The 27,524-nt window shown below is 36.9% G+C and overlaps 1 protein-coding gene across 2 annotated transcripts in view; it reads left to right on the top strand.

Moving 5' to 3' along the window:
- htl (heartless) overlaps positions 1-27,200 on the top strand; it is a 49,391-nt gene extending 22,191 nt beyond the window's left edge. For both annotated transcript variants that reach the window (XM_067759694.1, XM_067759695.1), the window contains exons 2-3: positions 19,794-19,912; positions 23,110-27,200. In XM_067759694.1, the coding sequence (XP_067615795.1) occupies positions 23,496-25,970 (2,475 nt within the window). In that variant the 5' untranslated portion in view covers positions 19,794-19,912; positions 23,110-23,495 and the 3' untranslated portion in view covers positions 25,971-27,200. The remainder of the gene's footprint in view (positions 1-19,793; positions 19,913-23,109) is intronic.
- Positions 27,201-27,524: the final 324 nt, after the last annotated feature.

The following is a 27,524-nucleotide window of genomic DNA, read 5'->3' as shown; positions in this document are numbered from 1 at the left end:
ATACAAGGTGATGACAAATTTGCATTGGTTTCGATTAACTGACATATTGTTGTACAAGGCGCTGTATGGAAAATAATCAAGAAGCAATCAATTGATGGGATAACACCATCAGTTAACGTTAAATTTAATGAAAAACGAAACAATAATGAAACTTTTTTCGTTTATTGACTGCCTATGCCGACGAGTAAGGCGAATGCAGTACCAGGTGGTGTTATCCCATCAGCTGATTGCTTGTTCTTGATTATTTCCAAGCCAAGCTTTGTCACAGCAAGATGTCAGTTCATCCAAATGAATAGTAATTTTCTTTTGATTTGACATTCTTCTGCACGGCGAATTGGGTTGAATTCACTTTGGCATAACCTTGTATAGATTAGCCTTGCCTACAAGTAAGAACTTATCGAAACATAAAAAGAAAAAAAATGAAATAAATTTAAAACAAGTACGTTCTCTGAGGCAAGCTTTTCGTTTGTGCTTTTTTAGGCAAAACGTACGATAAACTTGATATATTTATTTATGTAAGTACACGAAAGTGAAAATATGCAATAATAACTTTGGAACAACGGCAAAATGAAACATAAACAAAGCCGCCTTTTCGCTTGAATAACAGACAGGAATTAAAAGTGTAAACAAATTACTAATTACAAATTTGTAACAAATAAAACTATATTTATAAATTTTGCCTAGCCTTATATTAAACAAGTAAGGAAGGTTAAGTTCGGATGTAACCGAACATTACATACTCAGTTGAGAGCTATGGTTACAACATAAGGGAAAATAACCATGTAGGAAAATGAACCGAGGGAAACCCTGGAATGTGTTTGTATGACATTTGTATCAAATGAAAGGCATTAAAGAGTATTTTATGAGGGAGTGGGCCATAGTTCTATAGGTGGACGCCATTTAGGGATATAGCCATAAAGGTGGACCAGGGGTGACTCTAGAATGTGTTTGTACGATATGGGTATCAAATTAAAAGTATTAATGAGGGTTTTAAAAGGGAGTGGTGGTTGTTGTATAGGTGGTCGCCTTTGTGTTTGTATGACATTTGTATCAAATGAAAGGCATTAAAGAGTATTTTATGAGGGAGTGGGCCATAGTTCTATAGGTGGACGCCATTTAGGGATATAGCCATAAAGGTGGACCAGGGGTGACTCTAGAATGCGTTTGTACGATATGAGTATCAAATGAAAGGTATTAATGAGTATTTTAAAAGGGAGTAATACTTAGTTCCATAGGTGGTCACCTTTTCGAGATATCGCCATAAAGGTGGACCAGGGGTGACTCTAGAATGCGTTTCTACGATATGAGTATCAAATGAAAGGTATTAATGAGTATTTTAAAAGGGAGTAATACTTAGTTCCATAGGTGGACGCCGTTTCGAGATATCGCCATAAAGGTGGACCAGGGGTGACCCTAGAATTTGTTTGTACAATATGGGCATCAAACGAAGGCGTCAATGAGTATTTTAAAAGGGAGTGGGCCTTAGTTCTATAGGTGGACCCCGTTTCGAAATATCGCCATAAAGGTGGACCAGGGGTGGCTCTAGAATGTGTTTGTACAATATGGGTATCAAATTAAAGGTATTAATGAGGGTTTTAAAAGGAAGTGGTGGTTGTTGAATAGGTGGTCGCATTTTCGAGATATCGCCATAAAGGTGGACCAGGGGTGACCCTAGAATTTGTTTGTATAATATGGGTATCAAAAGAAAGGTGTTAATGAGTATTTTAAAATTGAGTAATTCTTAGTTCCATAGGTGGACGCCGTTTCGAGATATCGCCATAAAGGTGGGCCAGGGGTGACTCTAGAATTCGTTTGTGCAATATGGGTATCAAACGAAAGGAGTTAATGAGTATTTTAAAAGGGAGTGGGACTTAGTTCTACAGGTGGGCGCCTTTTCGAGGTATCGCAATAAAGGTGGACCAGGGGTGACTCTAGACTTTGTTTGTACGATATGGGTATCAAATGAAAGGTGTTAATGAGTATTTTAAAAGGGCGTGGGGCTTAGTTCTATAGGCGGACGCCTTTTCGAGATATCGCCATAAAGGTGGACCAGGGGTGACTCTAGAATGAGTTTGTACGATATGGGTATCAAATTAAAGGTATTAATGAGAGTTTTAAAAGGGAGTGGTGGTAGTTGTGTATGTGAAGACGTTTTCCAGATATCGACCAAAATGTGGACCAGGGTGACCCAGAACATCATCTGTTGGATACCGCTAATTTATTTATATATGTAATACCTGCCAAGATTTTAAGGGTTTTTTATTTCGCCCTGCAGAACTTTTTCATTTTCTTCTACTTAATATGGTAGGTGTCACAACCATTTTATAAAGTTTTTTCTAAAGTTATATTTCGCGTCAATAAAACAATCCAATTACTTTACCATGTTTCATCCCTTTTTTCGTATTTGGTATAGAATTATGGCATTTTTTCATTTTTCGTAATTTTCGATATCGAAAAAGTGGGCGTGGTCATAGTCGGATTTCGTTCATTTTTCATACCAAGATAAAGTGAGTTCAAGTAAGCACGTGAACTAAGTTCATTAAAGATATGTCGATTTATGCTCAAGTTATCGTGCTAACGGCCATGCGGAAGGACAGACGGACGACTGTGTATAAAAACTGGGCGTGGCATTAACCGATTTCGCCCATTTTCACAGAAAACAGTTAACGTCATAAAATCTATGCCCCTACCAAATTTCAAAAGTATTGGTTAATTTTTGTTCGACTTATGGCGTTAAAAGTATCCTAGACAAATTGAATGAAAAAGGGCGGAGCCACGCCCATTTTGAAATTTTCTTTTATTTTTGTATTTTGTTGCACCATATCATTACTGGGGTTGAATGTTGGCATAATTTACTTATATACTGTAAAGATATTAAATTTTTTGTTAAAATTTTACTTTAAAAAAATTTTTTTTTTTAAAGTGGGCGGGATCCTTCTCCGATTTTGCTAATTTTTATTAAGCGTACATATAGTAATAGGAGTAACGTTCCTGCCAAATTTCATCATGATATCTTCAACGACTGCCAAATTACAGCTTGCAAAAGTTTTAAATTTCCTTCTTTTAAAAGTGGGCGGTGCCACGCCCATTGTCCAAAATTTTACTAATTTTCTATTCTGCGTCATAAGTTCAACTCATCTACCAAATTTCTTCGCTTTATCTGTCTTTTGTAATGAATTATCGCACTTTTTCGATTTTTCGATATCGTTCATTTTAAATAGCGATCTGACATGAGTGCTCAGGAACCTACATGCCAAATTTCATCAAGATGCCTCAAAATTTACTCAAGTTATCGTGTTAACGGACGGACAGACGGACATGGCTCAATCAAATTTTTTTTCGATCCTGATTATTTTGATATATGAAAGTCTATATCTATCTCGATTCCTTTATATATGTACAACCAACCGTCATCCAATCAAACTTAATATACTCTGTGAGCTCTGCTCAACTGAGTATAAAAAGCTGCATTGTCTACCCTAGAACACAGGCGCCCAAGGGGTTCAGTGCTTTCAGTAGATTAAATAAGGTCCAAGGTAAATTTATTATTTATGTTTTTTAATTTTAATTTAATTTTAATTTTTATGTCGATAAGTTTGATTTTGTGATCCTTAAGGTGGGTCATGGGATCACCTGGTATATGATAGCCCACAAAAAGTTTTGAAAATTGGCGGTGTCAAGCTTCCACAGCAATAATAATTTTACTTTGTCATGTATCTGAATTTTTGTACGTGCCCAACATATGAGCCTTTAATTTTGATAGTGGCAAAAAAAAAAAAAACGAAAAACCTTTTTAGTGCTTATTTTAGTACATAAAATTAACACGCTTACCTAAATGAAAGTTAAGAAAAAAAATGGACGCGCCCCTTATCAAAAAAAAAAAAAAAACAACAAGTAAAGGTGTCTATGTTCGGGTGTAACCGAACATTATATACTCAGCGTGAGCTTCAATTGTACATTTCATTTCATATAAAATTACTTTTCTACATAGCACGTGACACCGCCCGTTTAAAAAACATGTCTCCCCATTTCCTCTTACAATAAAACTTGATAAGTGAAATATCATTGATTGAAAACTATTTTATGCTAAGTTATAGCTTATTATTCCAGTCTACGACCCTTTTAAACTTGTTTTATATCTAAGTTGCCGTGGTCTTTAACCGATCCCGTCCATTCTTACTAGAAATATTTTCTGCTATAAGAAAATATGTGTACACAATTTAATTACGATATGTTAATTTTTCTTCGAGTTATGGCTCCCGAAACATTGAAAATTTCTTAGACAGACAAAAAAGGGGCGGTGCCACACCCATTTTCAAAAATGTAAGTGTTTTCCAAGTTAATGTTATAATTCAATTTAGAAAGTAAAATTCTATTGATACAAAGCTCTTTTTCGCTAAGATATAGCTTATTATTTTCGTCTACGACCCATTTTTTAAAGAAATATTTCCTGCTATAGGGAAAATTTTTGTACCAAATTTTTTTTATTTTATTTTATTCGTCCACGAGTAAAGGCAAACTCTGCCGAATTTTGTTACGATTTAATATTCGAGGATTGCCCGCATTGCTTTTTTTAAATGTATGAAAACATTTATTTGAAGCAATTTTTTAATTTTATAATTTATTTAATAATTTGGGAAAAATTTAAACAACGTGACATCAGGACGGACAAGGCGACAGCTATTTCGACTTCAATTGTGCGTTGTTGTGAATACCTTTATAACAATGTACTTACCACTCATTGCAAACAATGGTCAAACGGATAAGTAAAAAAGAAAAAAACTTTTTTCGCTGTTTTACAAGGTGCTGAAACAAAATTTTTTAAAATTTTTGAATTCTCCACGAAGTAAGTTTCAAAGCAGGTGGCACATATCCAACTTTTTTAAAAGGTTTTATTTAGCTTGAGTTGACAGGCTGCACGGCCGTGTGAACGAATCTTGTAAGTAAAATTTAAGTAACTTCCCGATAAGCTACAAGCTTGAAACTTGGAATGTAGTTCAGAACCCGATGACAATGCAATAATAAGAAATAAAATCGCCGCTAGGTGGCGCATGGATCGAGATATTCACAAAAATCGTATTTGTGGCCCGATTTGGCTCATGTTTGGAACACATAATACACGCAAGAATAGAAATCGACCTGTGAAAAAAAATCGCCGCTAGGTGGCGCATGGATCGAGATATGCACAAAAATCGTATTTGTCGTCCGATTTGGCTCATATTTGGAACACATAATACATGCAAGAATAGAAATCGACCTGTGAAAATCGCCGCTAGGTGGCGCATGGATCGAGATATCCACAAAACTCGTATTTGTGGTCCGATTTGGCTCATAGTTGGAACACATAATACATGCAAGAATAGAAAGCGACCTATGATGCCCGATTTGGCTCATATTTGGAACAAATATTGCATGCAGTCCGGTAGAAGTGACATCAAAATATTTTGGAGGAGGGACAAGCATACGTGGCGCAGAGTCGAGTAAAGTCTTTGGAAGGATTATGTATTGAGGACTTAGGTTGTAACAAATTGTGAGGAAAGAGTCCTTGTAATAATGAGTCACTAAATGAACTAAATAGAATGAGAAATAATAGGCAATTAAATAAAGACTAAAAACTTGAAAATAAAATAATTAAAAAAAAATTTTTAAGTTAAACGGTTTTATTGAAAACAATACTTACATTAAGTAGTAATAATACTTAAAGATAGAAAATAATTAGGTAGGTCCTATGTACTAGTCATCACACTTCTCATCAGTCTAGGGCGTTGATCAGACAATTAAATAAAAGCGTTGGGTGCGTGAAATTTCTAAAAATGTGAGGCGTAGCATAACCTGATTAAGGTTCAGTTGGTCTTGTATATGACTATCAATAGAAATTTGACGCATCCAACGCTTTTATTTAATTGTCTGATCAACGCCCTAGACTGCTGAGGAGTGTGATGACTAGTACCTAGGACCTACCTAATTATTTTCTATCTTTAAGTATTATTACTACTTAATGTAAGTATTGTTTTCAATAAAACCGTTTAACGTAAAAAATTTTTTTTTTATTATTTTATTTAGCGATACGCTCTACTGCACAAATGTTCGATGACCTTTACGGTTGAAGCTATTACAAACTGGATATTCCATAAGAATTAAAATGAGCTAAAACTCTGGTACACGACCTAAAAGTTTGTTAAATTAAACATTTTTTCTATAAAGAATCAAATTTCCAGGCAGGAGTAAGAAAATAATGAATATGTGACCTGGAACCATGAAACGACCCTATTGTGCGAAGACAAGTTTTCGAGAAAATCGCGTTTAAAGATTTTGTTTAGTTTGACTCTGTGTAGCGGCTCGCCGTTTCGAGCGAATTTTGTAATTAAAATTTAATTAACTTACTCAGAAATGAGTTGATCTTTTCTGAACGTCTTCACTCTCTAAATCTGAGTATGTATAGAGTCAGACTATTTAATTTGGTTCTGGATTTTCGAAATATTATTACTTAAAGGTACGAAAAATATGTTTTCCTCTGCATTCACTATTAGATTTCGCCACGAAATCCAATTTTCATTGCAAATCAACATAAACCAATTGAAACACAATTATTTTCTATGCAAACGCCGTTAAATTTTTCCTGATACTTTTTTGATGTCTTTATATGTGTATTTTAGCAGACCCGGCAGACGTTGTTCTGCCTTAAATTTGGCCTATCTGCATATATTTTAATAAGCTTTTTCCGTCTAACTCTGCCCTACCCCTCTACACTTTTTCCTAATATTTTTATTCACTTCTTCCTCCGTCTTTTTCGCTTCATCTCCATCTTCGTCTCATTCTATCTCTTTCTCAGTCTCCTTCTCTCTTTTCTCTTCTCTCTAGTTTTTCTCCTTCTTCTTCATCTCTTATTGCCAGTCCCAGAGGGTGGTATGTATTTTGTTCCAGTCCCATTCCGAGTCTCAGTGCCAGTCCCACTCCGAGTCTCAGTCTCAGTCCCAGTCCTAGTCCTAACCCCCGTCCCAGTCACTTTCTGGTATACTTCCCGAAAAAAAGCATCGTAAATACTAATATAGGCACATTTATATACGAGATTTCAGGCAAATCGAATAGGACGTATATAAATAGGTATGTGGGTATTATTAATTCTTGTCTTTATTTCGGCTTCGCATGCATATTTATCAGTTTTGCCAGGTTGATGCGACTAAATCGAATATCACAATGAACTTTAGCCACTCAGCGGTGTAAAACTTACTCTGTATATAGCACACATCAACAGCTTCAATTTGATACCCATAATATAAAAACATATTCTAGGTGTATCCGGGTCCACGTTGTGGGCTGTATCTCGAGACCCTAGCCTCCCAGTTGTATGAAAATTATCCTGTACTATAGCACTCATCAACAGCTTTCATTTGATATCCATATTGTATAAGCACATTCTAGGGGTACCCGGGTCCACGTTTTGGGCTATATCTCGAGACCCTAGCCTCCCAGTTGTATGAAAGTTATTCTGTACTATAGCACTCATCAACAGCTTTCATTTGATATCCATATTGTATAAACACATTCTAGGGGTACCCGGGTCCACGTTTTGGGCTATATCTCAAGACCCTAGCCTCCCATTTGTATGAAAATTATCCTGTACTATTGCATTCATCAACAGCTCTCATTTGATATCCATATTGAATAAACACATTCTAGGGGTACCCGGGTCCACGTTTTGGGCTATATCTCGAGACCCTAGCCTCCCAGTTGTATGAAAACTATCCCGTACTATAGCACGCATCAACAGCTTTCATTTGATATCCATATTGTATAAACACATTCTAGGGGTACCCGGGTCCACGTTTTGATCTCAAGACCCTAGACACGTAGCGAAAAAAGGTAGACGTTGGCCGATTCTCAGACCTACCCAATATGCTCACAAAATTTCATGAGAATCGGTGCAGGCGTTTCGGAGGAGTTCAGCCTCTAAAACCGTGACAGAAGAATTTTATATATTGGATATGTATTTTTTTTACTATACGTTCTTGATTGATGCAAACACAGCAAAACTTGTAGAATACTTTCAAGACAAGCGTAATTCACAGCTTTCGCAACCCAATTGCCAACGTCACCTACGCAGGCGAGTCCCGTTACAAATATGAATGTATTATACGCATATTTAGCAGGCGAGGCTCTGGCGACCCCAAGTTTCTAATGGAATTAGGGGGTGGAGACGGATTGGCATATAAAGTTTAATGTAGTCATATTAAGCGTTCCCGAGATGATCGGGTTAATACCTCAATGGTACTTGTTACCGGAACGTACCGGACCTATATCCGGCAAATTACCATTAGCACCAATAACACTCACCAAAACATTCGGGTAGTGTCTTTATCGCTAACACAACAATATCTAATATATATTATAAATGGGAAAGTTTGGATGTTTAGATGTTTGGATGTTTGTCCAGACGTTTGCCTTTATGACTCAATCGCGCAAGAACGGCTGGACCGATTTGGATGAAATTTGGCACGCATATAGCCAATAGTCTAGAAGGATCTACTAGCTTTTTTTTTTTTGAAAAGGGGGGAGGTCCCCGCCCCCTAGGTACCGTTATAATTTAATTATTGTATTTTTTCGTCTTTGTGACTGAATCACGCCAGAACGGCTACACGGATTTTGATGAAATTTGGGACACAGACAATAGTCTGGGGCATAATTTCTATTCCGGCATAATTTCGGAACTATTTCGCGATCATTTGGGGACACTTCCGGTACCATTTCTGGATGGGTTTCGGGATCCGTCCGGCATCCCGTCGGGATATTTTCGGGATAATTTGAGTTCCTTTGAGAGATAAATTCTTTACGGTTTCCGGGATCACTACGGGACTTTTTCGGGGTCATTTTGGGTCCCTTCCGTAATCATTCCTGGATGGTTTTAGGGATCCGTCCGGGATCCCGTCGGGGCCATTTCGGGGCTATTTCGGGATCATTAGGGGTACCTTCCGGCATCATTTCTGGATGGTTTTCGAGATCCGTCCGGGATCCCGTCGGGGTCATTTTGGGACTTTTTCTCGACTAATACGGGATCATTTGGGGACCCTTTCGGCATCATTTCTGGATGGTTTTTGGGATCCGTCCGCGATCCCGTCAGGTTCATTTCGGGACTATTTCGGGATAATTTGGGGTACCTGCCGGCATCATTTCTGGATGGTTTTCGGTATCCGTCCGGGATCCCGTAGGGGTCATATCGGGACTATTTCGGCATCATTTGGGGTACCTTCCGCATCATTTCTAGATGGTTTTCGGGATCCGTTCGGAACTTTTTCTCGACTAATGCAGGATCATTTCGGGATAATTTGGGGTCCCTTCCAGCATCATTTCTGCATGGTTTACGGGATCTGTCCGTGATCCCGTCTGGGTCATTTCGGGACTTTTTCGTGACTAATACGGGATAATTTGGGAACCCTTTCGGCATTATTTCTGGATGGTTTTCGGGATCCGTCCGGGATTCCGTCAGCGTCATTTCGGGACTATTAGGGGATAATTTGGGGACATTTCCGGCATCATTGCTAGATAGTTTTAGTGATCCGTCCGGGATCCCGACGGGGTCCTTTCGGGATCATTTGGGATACCTACCGTTATCATTTCTGGTTGGTGTTTGCGATCCGTCCGGGATCCCGTCGGGGTCATTTCGGGACTATTTCGGTATCATTTGGAAACCTACCGGCATCATTTTTGGATGGTTTTCGGGATCCGTACGGGATCCCGTCAGGTTCATTTTGGGAATTTTTCGGGATCATTTAAGCATGGTTTTCAGGATCCGTCCGAGATCCCGTCAAGGTAATTTCTGGACTTTTCCGAGACTATTTCAGGATCATTTTGGGACCCTTGCAAGATCATTCCTGGATGGATTTCGGGATCTGTCCGTGATCCCGTTATGGTCATTTAGGGATCCGTTCGAGATCCCGGGACTTCTTCGGGACTATTTCGGGATAATTTTTGGACGGTTTTCGGGATCCATCCGGTAGCCCGTCTGGGTCATTTCGGAACTTTTTCAGGGCTAATACGGGATCATTTGGACCCTTCCGTCATCACTTCTGGATGGATTTTGGGATCTGTACGGGAACCCATCAGGGTAATTTGGGGACTTTGTCGGGACTATTTCGGGATCATTTGCAGACCCTTTAGGGGTCATTTCATGACTTTTTCAGTATTAATTCGGGATCATTTGAGGACCCTTCCGGCATCAATTCTTGATGGTTTGCCGGATCCATCAGGGTAATTTCGGGACCATTTTAGGATCATTTGGGGACCCTTCCGAGGTCATTTCTGGATCCGTCCGGGATGCCGTAGGAGTCATTTCGAGATTTGTTTGTTACTTTTTCGGGAGAGTTTTGGGACCCTTCCGGGAACATTTCTGGATCCGTGCGGGATCCCATCGGGGTCATTTCCGGACTATTTCGCGACTAATACGGGATCATTTGGGTACCCTTTCGCCATTATTTCTGGATGGTTTTCGGGATCCGTCCGGGATCTCGTCATGGTCATTTCGGGACTATTTGGGAACCTTCCGGGCATCATTTCTGGATAGTTTCAGGGATCCGTCGGCGATCCCTAGGATCATTTTGGGGTACCCATCGTCATCATTTCTGGATGGTTTTAAGTATTCGTCCGGGATCCCGTCGGGGTCATTTCAGGACATTCTCGGGATCCGTCCGTGATCCCAAAGGGGTCATTTCGGGACTATTTCGGGATCATTTGGGGTACCTGCCGGCATCATTTCTGTTTGGTTTTCGGGACCCGTCCGGGATCCCATTGGGGTCATTTCGGGATCATTTGGGGTCCCTTCCGGCATCATTTCTGGAAGGTTTTCGGGATCCGTTCGGGATCCCGTCGGGGTCATTTCAGGACTTTTTCGGGATCATTTGGGGTACCTTCCGGCATCATTTCTAGATGGTTTTGGGTATCTGGCCGTGATCCCGTCGGGGTCATTTCGGGACTTTTTCGCGACTAATACGGGATCATTTGGCGACCTTTTCGGCATCATTGCTGGATGGTTTTCGGGATCCGTCCTGGATCCCGACGGGGTCATTTCGGGACTATTTCGAGATCATTTCGGGTCCTACCGGCATCACTTCTAGATGGATTTCGGGACCTGTACGGGAACGCATCATGGTAATTTCGGGACTATTTCGGGATCATTTGGAGACCCTTTAAGGGTCATTTCATGACTTTCTGTATTAATTCGGGATCATTTGGGGACCTTCCGGCATCAATTCTTGATTGTTTGCCGGAACCATCAGGGTAATTTGGGGACCCTTCCGAGATCATTTTTGATCCGTCCGGGATGCAGTAGGAGTCATTTCGAGATTTCTTTGTTACTTTGACGGGATAGTTTTGGTACCCTTCCGGAATCATTTCTGGATCCGTGCGGGTTCCCATTGGGGTCATTTCCGGACTATTTCGGGATCATTTTGGGACCCTTCCAGAATCATTTCTGTATGGTCTTCGCGATACGGCGTGGATCCCCTCGGGGTCATTTCGGAACTTTTACTGGACCATGTCGGGATAATTTAGGAAAGCTTCCTGGATATTTTCTGGATGGTTTTTGAGATCCGTCCGGGAGCCCGTCAGTGTCATTTCGGAACTTTTTCGGGACTATTTCGGGATTATTTTGGTACCCTTCAGGGATCATTTCTGTGTGGTTCTCTGGATAAGTCTAGAATCGTGTCGTTATCATTTCGAGTTTTTTTGGGTCTATTCCGGGAACTTTTGAAGACCCTTCGGGGGCATTTCTGGATTGTTTTAGGAATCCGTCCGCGATAGCGTCGGGGTCATTTCGTGGCTTTTTATGGATAATTTCGGGATCATTTGGGGAACCTATCAGGTTATCAGCTCACTAATTTCTTTTTTTACTCAATTACAAATATAGAATGCATTACACAGAAACAAAATTTTAAACAGATAACTTGATAAGCCAGGCTAACGTCAATAGCCCATATATTTCATTTTCTCCTAGCGGACGGGGCCGCGGGTAAAGACTAGTACATACATAAATAAGCTGTCTTTTACTCACAGGTATTTTTTTATCACAATGAGTCAAGTTGGGAAAAAACTCTCAAATAGTACTAAAACCCACCCAATTCATGTTGTATGTATGTATGTATTATGTATGTATATAAAATTAAGTTTTTCTACAATACAATTTTCAATTTTACCACCCTCTTTTATCTCATTTCTTTGCTTATTTTGTTTTCTATTGCGCTCTCCAGCTAATCTTAATTCTTGTATATGCGTTTTGCATTCATAAACAAACTCAATCTAAATTCGCACAATGGCAGACTCATTGTATCTTAGAGATATACGCCGCAGAATTTGGTCGTTTTACGCACGCCGCCGCCGAAAGTCAAAAATATCGGTGCGACGGCGGCGGCGGCGTCCGGCGCGTTACTATGTTTTCTACTCGTTTAAGACCATTTATTGTTCATGTCGAAAATTGGTCGGATATGGTCGAAAGTGGTATCAACGGATGCGCATCACTGCCAGTTATAAGAAACTAATTGCGAAATTTAACTTTTCTAACTGTTCAAAAGTTATTAAAAAACAGACGCTTTCGATGTCAGTTTAACACGGACTTTGCATCACCCAATTCACCAATAAAAGAAAAGTTATATAATAAATTTATATGCTCACTTTGCATTTTTTTTTTTTTTTTCAAAAAATTAATAATGAAAAATGAATACAAATAATATGACCCAAGGCGAACATGTTTTCAAATTGTCCTCAAGTTGTTAAAAAAGCAAATTACCAAAAAAAGGTGCCGATTTTTTTTTAATTTTATATTGCGATTGGCTGAAAGAATAAGCGAAATCAGTGATGCAAGTCTTTTAGTACGTTCTAGAGACATAAACACTCCTTTGAAATGATTCTTACCTCATACTTAAGTTGAGGATATATGTACGTATGAGAAGGATTTGAAAAAGCACATGTTTATTTGCGAAACTATACAATAGCGTCTGAAATGTTAATTTTGATTTTCACACTTCATCCTTCAACACCCAAGTCTCCCGGTTTGATATTTCCTAAAGTTGGCGGCCCTATCCAAAACTAGTCCCTTAGAGTGAATCACATTTATTACAGCATATTGTAACGAATTTCGGGAAATTCTGCTTATTTGCAACCTTCTGGTAACGTTCAAATCGCTAAACTGTTGAATAAATCACTCCAATATTCTGTATTGCAAAATGGTCTTTATTAGACTACTTTGAAAGTACTTCACAATAACACTTAACTTCACAACCAATAGCGTGCTTAAATCAAACTGATTCCTGACTACTCAGCTTGTGCTACTTTTATACTCTCTGCCCAAATGTCTAGACGTTTCTTCTTCTAGAATTTTCTACTTGGTTACCAGCTATATGCGTATGTGTTTGTAGTTTATAGCCTCTCGCATAGCCATATGCGGGTGTATATGTGAGTACTACTTCGACTGATGACTACATCTGTGTGTGAGTTATCTCTTCGTTACCTTGTATGTATGTGGGTAGATGATGATTAGTGTGTTTATGTAGCTTGCTTTAATGTTTTTGTTGTTGTGCATTTACTTAGTAACAGCTTAGAGATGGTAATATTCGTCACAATATCAACCAAGTTTAAATACCACCTACACGTTACGGCTCCTTTTGCAAATGTGAATACGTAATAAATAAAAAATAAATGTAAGGCGCGATAACCTCAAAAGAGATATTAGGCCGAACTTCTCTTCCATTTTGTGTCGTGCTCCTTTTAATGTTTCCTAAAAATAGGCGGAACGGGACCTACTTGTTTTATGCCGACTCCGAACGGCATCTGCAAGACAGATGAGTTTTCACTGAGAGCTTTTCATGGCAGAAGTACACTCGGAGTGTTGCCAAACATCTGCAAGGCAGATGAGTTTTCACTGAGAGCCTTTCATGGCAGAAATACACTAGGAGTGTTTGCCAAACACTGCCGAGGGGCGACCCCGCTTGGAAAAATTGTCTTCTAATTGAAAAACAATGTTTCTTAAATTTTGATGTTGCTTTGCCCGGGGCGAGAACCCAGGATCTTCGGTGTGGTATGCGGAGCACGTTACCATCACACCACGGCGGCCGCCAATGTAAATACGTAGGCATATATATTTACCAGGTGAGGCTTTGTCCTTCGCAAGCACAAAGTGGTGAAGCAAAAGCTTTCCCAAGAAAGTCGAACTAATGACCGTGTGTGCTACTACCATAATGTAGTGGACAGTCGAACTAGTCTGAAAGCTGAAGCTACGCGGTCATCCATAATGAGCTCTGATATCATAAGACCGGAAAACAGCAGTTAACATCTTTCAATTTAAAATCGGTCGACTTTCATTCTAAAATATCGTTTTGATTTAACGAAGACTATTGAAATCAATGTTGTGAACACAAACGTCTGCAAACTTTGGTCTACATTTTAAAAATTTTATAAAGGGTCCTAGTAAACTTTTAATTATGTAGATGCACCGAGGATTATACGGTTTTCACCCATGAGTTATGCAATGACATCCACATAGACTGCTTATGATTTCGAGGGCGGCATCCTTGGCCGAATAGTCACTCCCTAACGTTTCAAGGTCTTTCTCTGGTGTAACTCGGTAGCATAGCACGACAAAGACATCCGTTAGAAAGTCTTCGGAGCTACACCTCCTTTAACATACAAACAAAACCTTTCCTAAATATTATTTTTTTTTTAAATAGAAAAATCAAGCTTTTTAAAGTAATAGAGCCTGCGCCGCCGCCGCCGATAAAGTGATCGGCGTAAACCTCTATTGTATCTAAAGTAATTGTAGTACATATTAATACATTTTTGTTGCAATAAAAAATATTCTTCCCTTCTGGAATTTATCTTGATAGTTTGTTCAGCAGTTTTCGTTGTATTTAAATGTATAGACATCGCCAAAATAATAGTAGTTATACATGTGATGTTGCAGATAAATGAGTTTTGAGATCAATTCGAAAACTATTATTTTCAAAAAAATTCCTCAAAGGTTGAAGAAATAACTTTTTTGACGTTTGTTTATTATTCCCCGTCCAGCCTATGTGAGGTGCCTCCTTTTATTTTCATGCTTTGCCGATAATGTGGAAAACTGATTTTCATAAATTAAAATGGTTTCGCATTTTGTTTTTTTTTTCATTTTAATACAAATTTTTAATAATTTAAGCATAATTACTGATTATATTTGATCTATTCACGTTACCATGATTATCTGTTTAAATATTGAAATAGATGTGCTCGTGTAAAAATCTAACAGTAAATATCCAGCAGCAAAAAAAGCTCAATTAGACAACAAAAACCTGCAGGTTGACTGAAATATGTACTATCTTGAATGAATTTTTTGTTAAAACGTAAATATATAATATAGGATAGGCCGATAACACCACAACAAAATTGTGTATATATGTCACAATCAGCTGATTTCCTGATTGCAAATTTTTGTTGGCAAGAATTCCTCCAAGAAAAAATTATACAGCATAAATTTTTTACAGGCTACTAACAATTTTGATACAATTAAAAAACAGACTACAATTAAGAAATATAATACAAAAAATTAACATGTCATTCTAATGAAAAACTTACGGACTAATATAAAAGTATAGGAAAACTAAAAAACACTTTTTAATAAATTAATAAAAACATTTTTCGGCAAAGAGAAATCAAGCTCGATAAAATATGAGATCTGATTAAATTCACTCATAGCGCGCGTAATTGGGGCATTTCTCGTATAATTCATTCTACAATGCCATATCCCATATGCAGAACGACATATTCAGCCCTATTCTGCATTTCGACTTGGATTAGAATTTTTTTCGATTCGGCAATTTTGGTATTCTGTGTTCCAATCTCTTTCGATCCAACTTCGAATCGTTCGATTTTGTGTATTCTGCATTTCGATCGTAATTCCGTTTTTCTAAGTTGCAAATTTGTTGGCGGAAAATATTTTCTTTTTATTTCTTTATTAATTTATAACAGAATTTTAACAAAAATGTAAGTAAAACTTGTCAAGATCGCGGGTTCGAATCGAGCTCAAGGCCTAACAATAATTTTTTATCATTATTATCGTTATGATAAATTTTTTCTTAATTGAAACAATTTTTAAATTAGAATAGAAGAAAGAAAAAATTTTACACAACTGCCAAAGCTCGTTGTATAGATCCATTTCGGGAACTGCTAAATTCCTTCATCGGCAACGTTTGTCAAGAAACGTAAAAGCTTGATGATAATTGTTTTTTATATGTTTCCAGGTCAAAACCAACATGTCGATGTCGAAGTCCTTGGACGTATTTGCCCCGCAAAAGTATCTAATACATACTTGAAAGCATCCTTATTAAGTCGAAAATTTTTTTAAACCAAAATAAGAAAATAAGTCAATTTCTTACAATTCGTCACTCATATCAAATGGATTACACAAATCTCACAATATTTGCCTTTCCATTCTCGCCTGGCCATTTTCATATACGTTGCTTTCCAACTCCACAAATAATGCCGCGGCTATTGGCTCCAGTATAATAGACAGCTATAATTTTTGTCTGTTGGTTGGGTCCAGTTATATTCCAAAGCAAGCTGCCGGAGTAGAGGAAGGTGAAGCGAAAACGTAAACAATCCTTGCGGAAAGAATAAATAAATCTTCATGAAGTATTTTAGTCCAGTGCAATGAAATTAGCATCCATAAAATTCAGAAAATGTCAACTATATTCGTGCAGGAATCCGTTTTAACAAAACTTGGTGGCCATGGCAGGGAATTGGTCAAAAGAACGACAAAAACACACATACGTTTATGAAAGCACTTCACTCAAAAAAATATAACACTGCGGCAATATATTCTGTTGCTTTTTTTGTACAAAATGGCGCGGATAATAAAATATAAACGGTTTTCAGTGTTCTTTACAAATTTTCTTTAATTTATTTTGTTCCAATGTTCACACATTCCGTACAAAAAGCTGATTTCGAAAATCATTTGCTCTTCCTCTTCTCATTACGATTCCGTCGTAATGCAGAATACCCAACTTCGATTAAAGCGGAGCGTAGAACGGGAACGTAATCGAAATGCAGAATAGTGGTGATTATTTGTTTGGCTCGGAGTTAGTTTAAAAAATTTGTCAAAAATACGTGACGCGTTATTAAGTCAGGTTAACTATGAGTTAAAAAGTTAACTTCTGCAAGTAGGCCTTAGTCGTCGATGAACAAGCGGAGTAGCAACTTCGGAGAACACATTTTTGACGCATTTCAAAACAACATATTTTACAAACAAAAGCTTAAGCGCGTAGAATTTAAGCTTTTTATTGTTAGCATTATATTTTATTTTATTTCTTTGGTACTCTCACGTAATAAAATAATATTTTTCATAGCATATTTACAAAATATTTTTTGAATGTTAGCAAACAATTCCTGGGCTCATCTCTTCATTGCTCCTTGATTAAAGGGTCTAGCAAAGTTGACCCTTTTAATTGGCATCAGTTATTGCTGCCTTAACCTAAAATATGTGACAGTTTCATAAGGAAAAAGAAAATGCAAATAATTGCGAACAAATTTCACAAATAAAAGTCACTTAAGGCTTGGTTTTCTCCAAAAGCAGTGCCGCTTTGTCACAACCGCTAAAGAGCGTTATACTACAGTATATTCACCGTTTTCAATGGCCCGCTTTGTTGGAAACTACGAACAGGGGCGGCAGACGATTTTTTATACACTTTTTTTTTTTCAAATAAACGTAGAAGAAACAAATTTTAATTCAAAAATATTATTTATTTTATTAATAATTTCAATTCAGCATATATAACACTACTTTATTTTTGCTTGGATTCCAAGCTAAAAAAATTGACGAAACTTTATCGGAACTTCAAAACACAAAAACAAAATATATCATGAAAAAGCGAGACCACTATTCCCCCAAAATTAGTGAGTTTGATATGTTTTTGTTTATGTTTTACATTTGACACTAACACTTTTAACAAAATAAGAACAATGCAAATAACACGCGAAAATTATTTCGGTCTATAATAGTTCATTTTTTTCACAAGAAAGTTGATTTTAATTGTGTTTTTATGCACCAAATTTTCAAACTAAAAACTGTATTTTCATGTGTCAGAAAAAAATAAAGAAAAAACGGCCGATTGCCAAAAAATCTATCGAAATACAAACTGCCTAGTTTGTTTTTAATGAACTAGATTGTATTTTCCTTGTACTTCGTTAGTTTTTTGAAATATAGTTTACACACTTACACTAGTACTGAAGCCGTATAAGGAGGGAGTGCGACAAAAAATTGCAGATAAAATACAAGAAAAAATACACGAAAATAAAGTAGTGTCATATAGGTATTATATGACAAAATGTTCACCGCTCTGAAATTAGCGGTGGAAGAAAACGGTGATGAACGAGTTTCTTAATATTTTATGCCCTGCTGCTATATTTCGTTGTGGTGAGCTTCACCGTCTTCTCAGTTTTACATACCAATTGGTTGGCATGGCTTGGTTATGGGTAGGGCGCAGCGGCGTTGTGAGGGAGGGGAGGGGGTATCTTGCCCCGGGCGCTAGTCACAGGGTGGCGCCAAATGGTCCGCAAAGCAGAGCTTCCTGGATAATTCGTATTTTTATTGTAACTGATTTCTGGAAAATATTGATTTCTGGAAAGAAATTTTCTATACTAACAAGTAAGGAAGGCTAAGTTCGGGTGTAAGCGAACATTATATACTCAGCTGAGAGATTTGGAGACAAAATAAGGGAAAATCACCATGTAGGAAAATGAACCTAGGGTAACCCTGGAATGTGTTTGTATGACATGGGTATCAAATGAAAGGTATTAAAGAGTATTTTAAAATGGAGTGGGCCATAGTTCTATAGGTGGACGCCTTTTCGAGAAATCGCCATATAGGTGGACCAGGGGTGACTCTAGAATGTGTTTGTACGATATGGGTATCATATTAAAGGTATTAATGAGGGTTTTAAAAGGGAGTGGCCATTAGTTGTATATGTGAAGGCGTTTTGGACCAGGGTGACCCAGAACATTATCTGTCGGGTACCGCTAATTTATTTATATATGTAATACCACGAACAGTATTCCTGCCATGATTTCAATAGCTTTTGATTTCGCCCTGCAGAACTTTTTCATTTTCTTCTACTTAATATGGTAGGTGTCACACCCATTTTACAAAGTTTTTTCTAAAGTTATATTTTGCGTCAAAAAACCAATATAATCACCATGTTCCATGGCGTGGTCATAGTCGGATTTCGCCCATTTTTAATACCAAGATAAAGTGAGTTCAGATAAGTACGTGAATTAAGTTTAGTAAAAATATTTCGCCCGGGCGCAAGAAAACCTCACTACGCCACTGGTAGGGCGTTGTGGTATGGCCCCATTCACCAATTACATTGATTTCTATAAGGTTCAGCAGTTTTATAAGGAAATGGATATGCTTACTTTATACCACTACCACTACGATCATAGTACTCTTACCAACAGAGTCATAGTTTCACTTTTGAAGTGCTCTGTTTTAGAATACGTTTCACATGTCCTTCAATAGATATAATGCTGTATTTTTTGTGCTGTCAGAACAGGCTTAATTTCACTGGCCTAAGTATGCCCTCGCGACAACCACTTTCTTTCTTACCTAACCTTCAATAGAACACTAAAAATTTTTTTGAAAACAAACGACAAAAAAGTGAAAAGTATTAAAAAGTAGTGTATATTGTAAAAATGTTTGTACCCACTGTGTGTATATATATATATGTATGTAAGCATTTATGTTTGGAAGTATTAATGTAATTTCGGTACCTTTTTTTGTATAGAAATCCATGAAGGAGTTTTAAAATTATCAGGAACACAAATATACTACCACAGATAAGTCAGAGGAAGAAGAAATAAATAAATCTATAAACGGTGGCAAGAATCAACCACAACCTAAGAGGTAAGCCAAAATAGCAACAACAATTGAGCCCTTGATTTTGAAAGTGGTCTAAGTCATATTTTCCTTGTTTCGAGATAATTAGAGTTTTGCGTTATAAAGGATTGAAAAATATTTTTGCACTATGGAAAATGATTTTTCGACAGTAAAGTAGTGCCAACAAACAAGAATTTATTATGGTTGTGAAATTTATTACCATTTTTAACTGGAAATGTGCTTTTGAAAGGTTGGAAATGACTTAGACCAATTTCAAAATTAACAGAATGACTTTATAAATGACTTATACCAAGGAAACATTTTAATTAGTAATTAACATTTTATTCAAACTCATTTCATTATAACAAAGTAAATTATTTATTATGACATATTTAGGGAAGTGAAGTGTTTGTGAAAAATTGGTGGGATATAGGGTAGTAAATCCATCATATCTTTATGTTTTTCTTTTGTTATTGGTCTAATAGTTGTGTATAATGGAGGCAAATCAATATTTGCATATATTCTAGGTCTTCCTTTTTTAGGTGAGAGGTCTAATATTTTGAATTCGGAATTGTCATCCAAGGAAGTTTTATAAAACATCTTATATGGAGATTTTTTTAGAAATCTGATCCATTGAATTTTAAGCCAAGACACAGCTTCTCCATTGGTGTTTTTCTTTCTATTATTCGTTGAATCTTTAAGTTTTTTTGTCGAAATAAAATTTCTCTGAGCCATTTGTACCACCAAAAATGGGTTTTTCTTTTTACATACTTCTATTAAACTATAATAATGCTCAGGTATGTATAAATAATTTGATTTTTTAACTTTAGTTTCTATTAAACCAAAATCCCGATCATTTGGCAAAAAAGAATGGCCGGATACCATAAATTTATGATCAACAGTTTCAACATTATTATCAGATGACTGAACAATTTTTAACCAAATTAAAGCTATGTTGATGTTACGATTTTGTCCTGTGCAGGCATCACTGTAAGCCAGGGATGCACCTTAACGTTAAGCTAATCGTTTATCAAAAAATGTCCACCGTTTCTGTTGAAACACTTCGAAATATTATCGATAAAGAAATTGTCAAGATAAATTGTATCTCGTTTTTAACCGAAACGAAAAGCTTTCGTTAACGTTAAAAACGTTAACAAAAACGTGATACTTTATGTTTGAATTGTGCTGGCAATGCTATAGCCATGGTGAAGCCGTAAGGTGGTAACAGTGAGCGGACATACACACACAAACTCCATGTAATTTGTTTGTGTAATTCGTTGGTGGTAATGTCAAAAATACTCTGAGAAATGTTCGTACTGTCTAAATTCATGAGAAAAGTTGCAATCAGCTTGGCTAATGCTTTCACCTTTAACGACTCCGCCATCAATCAGCTTTGCCAGCATAGTTTGAAATTAATAATCAACATAAACGATTTGATTTCGTTTTGATAGGGAAGAAAACGAAACAAAATCATTTCGTTAATTTGACGTTCTTAACGTCAATAAACGAAACGAAATGACTTTGTTTCGTTTATTAACGTTAATTATCGTAACGAAATGATATCGGTTCGTTGGTTAAGCATGCCTGCTGTAAGCTATGACATGCTTTTGAGTGGTAATGTCCTGAATGTGCTTTAAGATGCAAGACGCAACTTCCTGTGATCCCCTTGAAGCGATTGTTTCATCCCATACATACATTTTAGCATTTTCATTGTGGAAATTATGAAACCCTAAATTGTATACATACATGTTGCGCTTATAATAAGCTACCGAGACAGAAAGTTTTGGGTAAGAAAGTGCTTTCTGTAGATCAAATGAGAAACCGTAATATTCACTCGGGTTATCTTTTGCTCTTTGTATGTCTTCTGTCAAACTTTTTCTAGCCTGTTCGGCACTGTTAAGATGGGAATCATGAATTTCCATAAGATGCAACTTCTCGTCTTCGTTACTGGATGCTTCTATTTTTAGTTTTAGTGAATCACACTTTTGGCAAGTGTCTTTGCGAGGAGTATGAAAATTTAAGTTGAACTCCGTATTGAAAATTTTCCTGTAAGTCCACTCCTTCACACGTGGTGTATTATTTTCATCACATTTTTCTACATACAGCTCATACATTTTTCGAATATCTAAGTCAGCACTTAAATACTTTCGAACTGAAGTGTGATGTGATCTCGTGTAATGGCTCTCACATGCTGGAAAACTCAGAATATGTTCTCGTACCACTTTAATTTTTTCTTCATTTGTTTTTCTCGATGAACCAGCCATTTTGCCACGTAAATCCATTCCAGGGGATTTAGCATTTAAGGCACGGCTTAATCTTCCGTAAGATATTTTAAAAGTATCCAAAAAAAAAAAGTTCTACAAACAGAAACTTCTGACATCCGTAAATTTATATGAAACTTATAACTACATTTTCTCATGTATCCTTTGTTATTTCTGGGTCGCCTTTGCTTTATTAATAGTTTTCCAACCAAACCATGCAGAAACAAATTCTGTTTTTCGAAACTTGCTAATTTCCAAAATGCATCAAAATTAGCTTTCCTGTCTTCATATCCAATTGCATTTATACATTGTTTGGAACAAAGGCAATAGTTATTTTCGAAAAGTTTGCCACTCACAAGCTTATACTTTTTTGTTTCATATTCCTCTCCCCTATTTCTCTTAATTTTTCTTAAATTTTGTGCATAATTATGTTGATTTCGGCTCCTCTTTCTTGATTTCATGTTAATTTCTTCCATTTGTGGGGGTTCCGAATTCACTTTTAAAGTATCAGTTGATTCATCTGAAGACGATATTACTCTTATTCGTTTCCATTTCTTGGGAGCATTACTTACACTTCTTCGCAGGATAATGTCTACAATTAACTATATATAGAACATTTTTACATTTTAAGGATTACTTGATCATACCTGAATCTTTATCTGAAGGCATTACAAAATTACTATTTATTTTCCAAAATTTCTCAACAGACTGACTTAGACCACTTTCAAAATAAACAGTTTCTATATTTTGTTTAACAACCAAAAAATTCATTCAATTTTACGAGTTAATTTTCATGGCATACCGCCAATCTCTTCAGATTATGTTATTTTATTATGGTTAGATAACAAGTAGCTGATAAACTCGATTTTTAAAAATTTTGACTTAGACCACTTTCAAAATCAAGGGCTCAATTCTATTTGTACATTTATGTGGATGCATAATTGAGATATTTCCTTTCAAAAGGTGTTTGTCTCATTGGACGGCTCAGGAGATCATTGCAGACTGGCGAAGTAATCAAACATCGAGCTTCATATGATAAACGGGAAAAACACATGTTGCCCTCGATCAATGAAAGTGTAAGCGTAGAAAAGTAAAGACAACACCAACTGGAACAACAGCGTTTGTATATAATAGCAAAAACGCAACAGAAAACTTAAGTGGTAAACCAGAAGTAATAAATTAAAAGAAGAAATAGAAAAGTCTCAAATTGAAAATACTAAAGTGGATTTCCGGTGAATTAAGAAGTCAAAACGAGAAAACTTGAATGACGAAACCATATACACAACACATGTTCAACGTGCACCCCTTGCAAGGCATTTACAAAAATAAATAGGCGGGTGCAACTAAAAATGGATGCAACACGCGACATCACTACAAACATAGCGACAACAACAATATCAGTCGCATCAAACAAAACACATCCAGCAAAGGCTGCAGCAACAGGCAGCAGAGATCAACCAAGACGCAGCTGGAGAAAAAATATGGCTGCCCATGTCATAGATTCAGAAAAAACAGCAAGTCATAAACCACAACACCGGCACATAAATTACAAAAATAGACGCCTTCGTTGCCATGAAGTTCTCAAAGAAGCCAACAGGCAAGCAGATTCAGGTAGTCGATGTACAGTTTTAGTCGCTAGAACAACGACACCAGCAATGAGTACGCTTGCACAAATCCTTAAAATAGTCAGCTTTGGTATTATTCTGCTTTGCATAGTAAATATAACGAATCCAGTATTAGCAAGAAAGCCTACTTCCCAGGAACTCAACGACTACGACGAAGATATATTCGAAGTTCAAAAGCGTAGCGAGCAAATTATAGGCGCCGAAGCGGCTGTAGAAAATATCGATATTGAAAGCATAAATGGCGATGACGATGCCGCTCAGTCACGAAATAACAGCTCATCCAATGCTTCCGGAACTGATCAGAAGAGTGCAACTGATTTTGCACCGCGTTTTAAGAATCCGAAAAATCTACCAAATATACATTCTAAACCATCCGGAAGTTACGTGCAACTGGCATGTCCGGCAATTGGCCATCCAGAGCCAAACATCACATGGACCCGTAACGATACCAAAATTTATCGTCATATGGGACGCGTTAAAAAATCGAAATGGGCTATAAATATGGAAGATCTGGTTCCTGAGGACTCTGGAGTGTATAAGTGTAAAGTGTGTAATTACTTGGGTTGTATTGAACATGCCACAAAATTGATCATAAGTGACCGTGTTAATCACAAGCCAATCATATTGAAAGCACCAACAAATATCACAATACCCTTAAATGGCAGCGGTAGCATGGAATGTGTTTTCCTCTCCGATTTGCACAGCAAAAAAACATGGACTTTCACACCCTGCAGTAAAAATGCGTGCTCTAAAAATTACACATTTCTGAAACACGCCGACGACTTTGACATGCTGAATTTTACAAATGTGACGCCAGCGAATGAAGGTTGGTATACTTGTATTGAAATGAACGGATTGGGTCGTTCATACAGCAGAGCATACCTTCAGGTACAAGATCCAAATATACGTGCTGTGGCAAAGATTATACGCGGCTATGAGATATGGGGTGTAGTGGCAGTCATGGTGCTGCTAACTTTAGTCTGCATCATATTCTTCGTTTATGTTTTGCGCAAAGTGAAACATGAAAAACTGCTTAAACAACGCATTGAAACGGTGCACCAATGGACAAAGAAAGTTATAATCTATAAGCCACCAAGTGGCGATTCCAGCGGGTCTATGGACACTATGATTATGCCGGTGGTAAAAATTGAAAAGCAACGCACTACTGTGCTACAAAGTTCTAACTCGGAGCCGGCCCCATTTAATGAGTATGAATTTCCATTGGACTCGAACTGGGAAATACCACGTTCAGAGCTAATATTAGGCGCCACACTCGGCGAAGGAGCCTTTGGGCGCGTGGTCATGGCGGAAGTTAACAATTCGATAGTCGCTGTTAAAATGGTAAAGGAGGGGCATACTGATGATGATATTGCAAGCTTAGTGCGCGAAATGGAAGTTATGAAAATTATTGGCAAACATATAAACATAATAAACTTACTAGGCTGCTGCAGTCAAAGTGGTCCTCTATATGTGATTGTAGAATTCGCTCCACATGGCAACCTCAAAGACTTCCTTAATAAAAATAGGCCACTAGCCGCAGGCACGCTCAAAGACTACGGCGATCAACAACATCAACTTCCATTACCAAAACACCATCTCACCGAGAAACATCTCATATCATTTGCCTTTCAAATTGCGCGAGGTATGGAATACTTGGCATCGAGACGTTGTATTCATCGTGACTTAGCGGCACGTAATGTTCTAGTCAGCGATGATTATGTCATGAAAATTGCAGATTTCGGTTTGGCACGCGACATACAAGATACTGATTACTATCGAAAAAATACTAATGGACGTTTACCCATCAAGTGGATGGCACCCGAATCGCTACAGGACAAATTCTATGACTCACAAAGCGATGTTTGGTCTTATGGTATTTTGCTTTGGGAAATTATGACCTTTGGGGCACAACCATATCCAACCATTATGTCTGCAGAAGAGCTGTACAGTTATTTGATGTCGGGTCAACGAATGGAAAAACCATCCAAATGCTCATTGAATATTTACATGCTTATGCGTCAATGTTGGCATTTTGATGCCAGTGCACGCCCCACTTTTGCTGAGATTGTAGAGAATTTGGATAAGCTACTGTTGGCGAATGAGGATTATTTGGACGTTGCGGTGGCAAATCTAGAAACTCCACCTTCATCGAGTGACGATGAATCGGATGTTGAATCCCTACGTTATCATTATAAATGAAAGGGTTGACAGGTGGAACAATTTAGTTATAAGGATTGTAAATATAAAATATTAACCTTGGAATTATAACAGGGCGGTATTTAAATTTTAATACGAATTTGATTTTTTATTGGTATTAGATTAAGTCACAAACTTAAAAGTTTGTTACTTATCTAATATGTAAAAAAAAATTATTACAAATAAGCGTGGACAATAACCAAAGTCAGGCGCTTTCGCTAATACTCAATGACCTATAGTCTTGGTTCTAAGGTTTGTTTCAAAAGCTCATAGAAAATTATGTCAAAAAGCTGTAATTAAAACGTCTTTTGACTATGACTATGCGCGAATAATTTAAGTGCAATAGGTTAGTTTAAAGTAACTATATAAAATATTTATAACTATATAAGTATGGTATGAGCTCAAACTAATAGTAAATATATATAGACTTTAATTTAAGGAATTTGATTTAATGAAATCGTGACTGTAAAATTTTATGGAAAGATATAAAAAAATACCAAAAAGCAAAATATACCAAAAATTAGTTAAGGAATAGGCTACGCGGCCAGTTGTGTAATATATGTATGTATGTAAATTGGCAAACCGGCAGCTTAATATATCGTCGGCTTTCAGGCAAAAGCCACTAAGTCTATTTTGGCATTTTTGAGTTAATGATAGCAAACATGTTCAAAAAGGAACAATTTCGACAGGCAAACCTCATGAAGTTCATTTCAACATTCATAGCTGATTGCATACTTAGAATTTAGTCATCGAGTCACATACGACAGGCAAGATTCATTAAATCATTTTGGACTTGGTGATTTTTTGGCAGATCGACGACGATATTTTCACAAATGTATTTAAAAAACAAAAACAACTTATTAAAGTTGTATGTTTAAGTAAGTGTATTTATAATAAAATTATATTTTTATTAATGTAGCGAAACAAGTTAAGAAAGAGATTAATAACACCGAAAATTATTCCGGAAATGAAGTTAATTGTTTACTTTATTCAGGAAAAAAACAAATTAAGGTATATTTGATTAAAATTTTTGGAAAATTTTCATCTTTCGGACGCCCTATCTTCGCGATATAAAAATGTAAGCTGGTATTCCCAAAAACATTACACTAGAGTAAATTAGGTAGATTTCAAAAATTTTCGGAAAAGGTAGTTAATCTACTACAAGCTTTACAAAACCTCAAAATAAAAGAAAATAATAGCGCTTTCTTTTCTGAAATAAATTGTTCCCTAATTAAATGGTACTCCTACTCCTACTTATAGTGCATAGAATGAACATACATAAGTTACTACCCCGTGTATTAGCGGATTTTCACAAACGCGCTTTCAATGATAATAAAAATTTATTAGCACTTATTTCCTTCATTTCAATTTTCTTGCAAAAAATTTGCGAAGTTACGAAAATAAATTGTCACGATCAGCTGGTTTAGTAGAGTTGCACTGCCCCACCGCCATTTTATGCAGGGTAAAAATGTAACGCTTTTGCGCTGCTAGCAGGCAACAATTTTGACAAAAGAACGAAATACCCCGTAAAGGCGTTACCTGCTTTTTAGAACAAAA

This window comes from Eurosta solidaginis, chromosome 1 (genome assembly GCF_040869045.1).
Source record: "Eurosta solidaginis isolate ZX-2024a chromosome 1, ASM4086904v1, whole genome shotgun sequence".
Lineage (NCBI taxonomy): Eukaryota > Metazoa > Arthropoda > Insecta > Diptera > Tephritidae > Eurosta > Eurosta solidaginis.
Note: the sequence above shows the minus strand (reverse complement) of the source record. Positions and strands in the feature narration are given on the sequence as shown.